We start from the raw sequence: 6,548 nt of genomic DNA, 5'->3' as shown, positions 1-6,548 counted from the left end.
AAGGGCCACCCAGTCCAACCCCATTCTGCCATGCAGGAACTCTCAGTCAAAGCATCCCAGACAGATGGCCATCCAGCCTCTGCTTAAAGACCTCCAAGGAGGGAGAATCCACTGCGCTCCGAGGAAAGAGTGTGTTCCACTGTTGAACGGCTCTTATTGTCAGGAAGTTCTTCCTAATGTTGAGATGGAATCTGTTTTTGTGTAGTTTGCATCCATTGCTCTGGGTCCTATTCTCTGGAGCAGCAGAAAACAAGCTTACTCCACCTTCAATATGACATCCCTTCAAATACCTAAACAGGGCTATCATATCACCTTCTCTTCTCCAGGCATCATCATCATCATTATCATTATCTTAAGTCCCTCCTTTCTCTCAACATAGGGACTCAAGGCTCCCTACGTTTCTCCTCATAAGGCATGGTTTGCAGACCCTTCACCATTTTGGTGGCCCTCCATTGGACATGCTCCATCTTCTCAAAATCCCCTTTGAACTGTGGTGACCAGAACTGGACACAGTATTCCAGGTGATTTTCCTCGATCTACTCTTTACATTACTCTTGGATGACTTCAGAGCTCTGCAATCTAACCATGTGTCACTCCACAATCTAAAAGCAGATGCCTCACAAAACTACAGATCCCAGGATTCCTTAGGATGGACCCATGGCAGTTAAAGTGGCATCCAACTGCATTATTCCTACAATGAAGATGCACCCATAGTCTCTATTTAACACATGGCAATTGCTCTTCTAATGCACAAATGGCTATCACGTTTTAACAATCTTAAGAGTACGAAGAACACCGTTCTCCATTGGCATCAACGGGGGAATTTCCCCAGAGGCTGAAATAATTTTTGGACTAAGGCTCTCAAAATTCCCCACCCACCTGTAGTCACTTCTGAAAGTTGCAATATGATCTTCCTCCTTTCCTTCTGCCTTCAACTTCACCAAGCATTTTTCCCCCAATGAGTCACGTCATCACATATCCCCAAAGTAGGATGACTACAATGCGACTTGCCTATGGTCACCCAGTGGGTTTTTATGCTTGAGCAGGGAATCAAACTATGTATTGCTAGCTAACATCCACGGGGAGCTGTGTTAGCCATATAGCAAATGCAAAAACATCAACAAAATCCTTTAAAAAAGTAACTGAAAATGAAAAAGATATGTGGTAATTAGATTTGATTTAAGGTATTTCTGGATAGGCTATAATATGGTGGTAGTAAAAAGTTACATAGTAGAGGAAAAGGAAGAAAAAGAAAGTGGAGGTTTACAAAAAGTGATACGTGCCAACTCTTCATAGGAAGGAGATATATATATATATATGTATATATGAAGACACACCCAACTAAAGGTGGTGGCAGGTTTGGGTGTGCAACGCCGGTACCCTGGTGAGATCAAACTCTTCTACCCAAAAAAGGCTCTGAAGCTGAATGTAAAGTTCAAAAGGGGGGAAATTTAATTTAAAAGACAAAATAAAGAGTTTTCTCCTCCCCAGCTCTAAACAAAAGGTACTTTACAGTTGCAGCAATCTTCAGGTTGTCATCTTTCTGGGTCTGATGGTTTGCTCTCCTCACTCAATGGAGCTGGTGCAGGGTCTTTCAGCTCCTGAACTCCTTTATTTTCTTGTTGATGGTAACTAATTTGGCTGAGTTGGTAACTAATTTGGCTGAGTTGGTAACTAATTTGGCTGAGTTGGTAACTAATTTGGCTGAGGTGTAAGAAATGCCCTTTCCGGCTGTCTGGGCCTGCTTGCCACCAAAAGACAGCTCTCTGCTTGCTCTCAGCAAAAACTGCCTGTGGGAAGAAGACAACTTCCCCAGCCATCAAGGTCATCTGATAGAGGGATTGTCTCCAGAAGTAATAGTTCTGAGCACAGCTACGACAAAAAGCAAACCTCACAAAAGGTCTTTAGTTAATTATAGCGATGCCCATAATTTCCCAGCACCTGTATATATTCAAGAGCATAAAAGTGGTACAATGTGAAATACATTTTTCCCCCTGTGTGGCTAACCCTGCATTTCTGGGCTTTTTGCCCTTGTGTGTGGATCTGCTAAATAACCTTTTCAAGACAATTAAGTATGTGTTGGAGAAGAGTTATCATCAGGGAAAGGGCAAAGGGAAAACAATTTGTGGATGATTATATGTGATTATGAAGGTAGCTATTGGCCTAATAAAGTTATCACCAAACAGTATCTTTAGGTTTACTTTTATGGCCAACTGAGCTACCCCTGCATTTGAAGGTGCAGAGTACAGAACAGCTGTAATCCAGTCAGTATTTTTTCATTCCTTATATTGTGTTTATTATTAATGCTTTCCTTAACATACAAATTCAAGATCATTGTGTTTGATGCTTACATCTTAGTGAAATAGATCCTTTAGCTATGGATTAATCACAAATATTCTCTTGACTTTTCCCAACCATCTCTTTTGTAGGACATACACAGATTTTGGAGCCGGTTCTTCGCAGCTTATATAAACTTGCTTTCCTCCTCCAGACTGAGCTCTCTCAGGTGTGGCTCAACAGCATCACCGTTTGCAGGCAACAATGCTCTCATCTCCCTTTCGATAGCCTGTGCTCTGGCTTCCAAGCTTTGTTCAAACTCTGCCTTCTTCTCCAGCACCAGCTCCTTCACTGCTTCCCGTGCTGCGTCGCAGCCTTCAGCTAATGTGGCTCGTTCGGCCGCCAAGCTCGGTTGATCAGCTTCCATAGCCAGGAGGCGGCCTAAGCTACTGACCCGCTGCATCAGGTACTTCTCTGACACCAATGTATAAGTCTCAGAAATCATGGCCACCAGCTGGGCCATGCTGGAGGCATTGAAAATATGCCCATAAACTAGATCAGCTACAAAGGCTTTGGATGAATAGCTGGAGATTTTCCTGGCACCGTCTACTGTATCAGCAAACTCTTTCACGCTCCAAACCAAACAAGACTCAATTAAGTTGGAGATCATTTGGAAAAACCTCACCATCCTCTCCCATTGCTCCTTCACCCGCCCCAGAGCTTCCAGCCCCTTGATGAGCATTTTCCTGGCATTGTCAAAATCCACCTCCTTGACCTGATAACCTCTCATAGTGCAGAGGATCTCTGTTAGTTCCTCATTCTGCTTCTTGAAGTTCTCAAAGCTTCTCTGATATTCCTCCCTCGTGGCCTTCAGTGCCTCCCGACTCTGCTTCACTTTCAGGTGGGCATTTTCCACACCTGAGCTTCTTGCTTCCGCCATCTTGGACACATTGGGCGGCTTGGGGGAAAAGGCTGGAGACCGAGTGTAGGACTTGCTATATAAGTCAAATTCTGCAGCCTTCTTATGAAGTTGGACTATCCCATCCAGTAAGCTCTGACCTACCTTTCCAAGGCCACCTACTGATGAGACCACCTTCTCCAGCTGTTGGCAAATATCCAGTCCAGCTTGACAGATCTCCTGAGCTTTTGTTTTGGGGTCACAACCTTCTTCTTTCTCAATGGAGTCTCTCAGCCTCTGTAAGTTTTTCTTCACCCAGTCTGTTTTGACTTCTCCACTCTTCTCGTCAAGAATCAAGGAGGCCTTGAGTCCTCCGTGTTCATCCAAGAGGTTCTTCAAGCTGGTGGCAAAGGTTAAAAGCTCAGCTGACTTGGAACATATGACACTAGCTGAGATAAATGGAATCATCCCAGTCAGTCCTTCACCACTGCTCTTGCCAGCTGCTTCTCCCAAACTCCCCTGCCTCCCTGCTAGCATGCGAGTAAACTCAACAGAAAAAGTACCCAAGGTCTGTGTAAGGGTAGTAACCAGCTCCATTCCTACTGCATCCCACCCTGTGGGGATGGATTCCATGGCCTCTTTATACTGCTGGAAGGACTCCTCTACTTGCTCCTTCATCTGGTGGTGGTACCGTTCGGCCATCTCCTTAGCCTCTTTGGCTGATTTTTCTCGGATCTTGGCTTGCTCCAGAGCTATCTGCACATCCTCCAGCTCCTTCTCATAGCCCTGTTTGGAATTGAGACAAGCCTCGAGAAGTTCCTGGATGAGATTGATCACATCTGTGAACTTGGCCCTCACTGCCTTGGCCAGCCCCCCACATTGCTCCGTCACTGCTTGGAGGTTTTTCAGCTGGTTAGGAATTAAGGCTGCGACCACCTCTGCTTCCTGAACAAGAGTCCGTACAATTGTTTTCATCTGTTCTGGGATGCCTTTTGCGAGCAGCCTGATCTGATCCATGTTGACATGAGCTTCATTGAAGGCAGTCCAGCCTCGATTGCTCACTTGACAGAGAGAAGCCTTGAATGATTCTGGGTACTTCAGGTGATAGAAGCCTCCCTCGAGTGGAAGCATGTTGATGGAGAAGTCACCCTGTCCAGTTGAGATGAAAATCAACTCCCCTAGGATAGCAATGGAGATGGGAGCTGGCATGAGAAACTCTTCCCAGTTGGCATATGGTTTCATGAGAAGCTCTGTTTCTTTGCGTACATCTGTGCCTTTGCTGAGGGTCTCCATAGCTTTGACCAAGGCATGTGGCTTTTCTTCTGGTGTTGTCATAATGTACAACCTGCCAGGGGGGAAAGTGACCCAACACTTATTTAAGATGATCAGGAAACAAGAGCCTATTATCATATGTCATTCTTGACATGGGCACATTTTGTTGTTGTGTGCCTTCAAGTCCTTTCCAACTTATGGTCACCCTAAGGCAAACTTATCATGGGGTTATATTGGCAAGATTTGTTCAGAGGTGGTTTGCTATTGCTTTCCCGTAAAGGTGAGAGCATGTGACTTGACCCAGGTCACCCAGTGGGTTTCATGGCCAAGCAGGGAAATGAATCCTGGTCTCCAGAGTAATAGTCAAGTACTCAAACCATTACACCATGCTGACTCTCACTATTCCTCAACCAGACAAATCGTGATCTTAGGCCTCCTGAGCTTACAAGCCTGAGTTACAAAGGGCAGCCTGACCTTCCAAATAGCAGCAGTAAGATTAGCCATGCCCTCTGTCTGTTCACTGAGTGTTGACTATTGACAATAATTACATGCCAAAAATGTGTGCTATCCATAATAGGCAACTAGACAGCCATAGGTCTCTGAGTCCCATGTTGTTCTAGTGCACCTGAAACTACAAGAGATCAAGCTCTCCCTGACATTTTCCTCAACAGGAAAAGTTTAAGGGTCAGGGAATCAGAAGGGATAAAAGGTATAGCCAAAGAAGGAGGCTATAGTCCATTAAAGTCTGGGGGGGGGGGGACAGAAATGGGGCTGTCAACGCCAATAAAACTAAACTATACTATTAAAATAAAACTAAAAGCTACCAAAACTTTGTAAGGTGGCACAAGACATACAACTATATAAAACTCACTACCTTGTTTCTCTTTGTAGTTTTATAAGATACTTAGAATTTTCTGTCAGAAAATCCCAGTGCTGTAGTTCAGAGGAAAGTATACTAGAGCTCCTTTGCACCAAATTCCTGTTCCCAGGATTATATATGATGGAGCCATGGCAAGTAAAATGGTATCATATTGCTATACTTCATACCTTCTAACTCTTGATCTGGCAGGGACAATCATGATTAATTTTCTGTCATCCCAGCTGCTTTTCCAGCTGCTTTCACAATATCCCAGTTTGTTTCTCTTCCTTCTCCTTTCCCCCTTTGTCCTCAGTTTAGGCTGCATCCGCACTGCAGAAATAATCTGGTTTGACACCACTTTAATTGCTGTGGCTCAATACAAAGGAATTCTGGAAACCGTAGTTTGCTGTGGCACCACTTTCACTGTCATGGCTTTATCCTACAGAATCCTGGGATTTGTAGTTTGGAAAGGCACTAGAGCTCTCTGACAGACCAGGGTGAATAGCTCACTAAACTAAAAATCCTAGGATTCTATAGGATAGAGTCACGGCAATTGAAGTGATGCCCCCCCCCCCCCTTCTTATATGGATACACTTCTAGATTCTCCTGGTTTTCTGCAGTGGATTAGAACTGGTCTGGGGAAACTTCTGCCTTCCAGATGTTAATGAACCAGATGTTGACTATTAAAGGCTGATGGGATGGGAACTAGAGTTCAGCAACATCTGGGTGCAGAACATCCTAATCCTGAATTAAAGCAAAGAAGGAGAAGAGTCTGGATTTCTGGATTTTTCCAAATCTGAGGAAGATGTGTTGATTCTTAGACAGGATTACCGTAATTATTTTTAAACATACCCAATCCATCTTTGTGCGGCTAACACATTCCTGTGCCTTCTCAGCTTGCTGAGTCGAAGTTTGACTGAAGATTACCACATAGTTTGCCATCCACAACTTTTGGTTTATCTTCCGTCAAAGATTGACAGCCTTGGATGGATTGCCTTTGGCTTTACAGAAACACTCAAGATAGTTAAACACACACATTTACATCTGGCAGAAACAAACCAACAGGCCTGGCTCTGGAAAGGGATGGGAAGGATCTGATAAAGAGGCCCAGCACTAAGCTTTCCAATCTGGAGGGATTTATGAGTTGTTGCTTAACATACCCTCGTAAACGCTAAAAGAGCCTTCCTCTGTGTTGAGGCTGATATATCTTGTTGGTTGGAAAGGTCACAGGATGAGGCACAG

At 44.3% G+C, this 6,548-nt stretch overlaps 1 protein-coding gene across 1 annotated transcript; it reads right to left on the bottom strand.

Annotated features, from left to right (window-relative positions):
• Positions 1-2,305: 2,305 nt before the first annotated feature.
• On the bottom strand, positions 2,306-6,548 carry LOC149321053 (uncharacterized). Its single transcript, XM_089490394.1, has 2 exons — positions 6,467-6,548; positions 2,306-4,520 (listed from the first exon to the last, which is right to left on the bottom strand). Exon 2 carries the CDS (start codon positions 4,508-4,510, stop codon positions 2,465-2,467), a length of 2,046 nt encoding a protein of 681 aa, XP_089346520.1. The 5' UTR covers positions 4,511-4,520; positions 6,467-6,548; the 3' UTR covers positions 2,306-2,464.

This window comes from Sceloporus occidentalis, unplaced genomic scaffold (assembly GCF_023333645.1).
Source record: "Sceloporus occidentalis isolate IW3139 unplaced genomic scaffold, rSceOcc1.0.p SCAF_1, whole genome shotgun sequence".
Taxonomy (NCBI): domain Eukaryota; kingdom Metazoa; phylum Chordata; class Lepidosauria; order Squamata; family Phrynosomatidae; genus Sceloporus; species Sceloporus occidentalis.
This window is presented reverse-complemented; position numbering and strand designations above follow the sequence as displayed.

Coding starts and splice junctions, on each gene's coding strand:
- LOC149321053 (XM_089490394.1), bottom strand. CDS start 4,510: ATGACAACACCAGAAGAAAAGCCACATGCCTTGGTCAAAGCTATGGAG.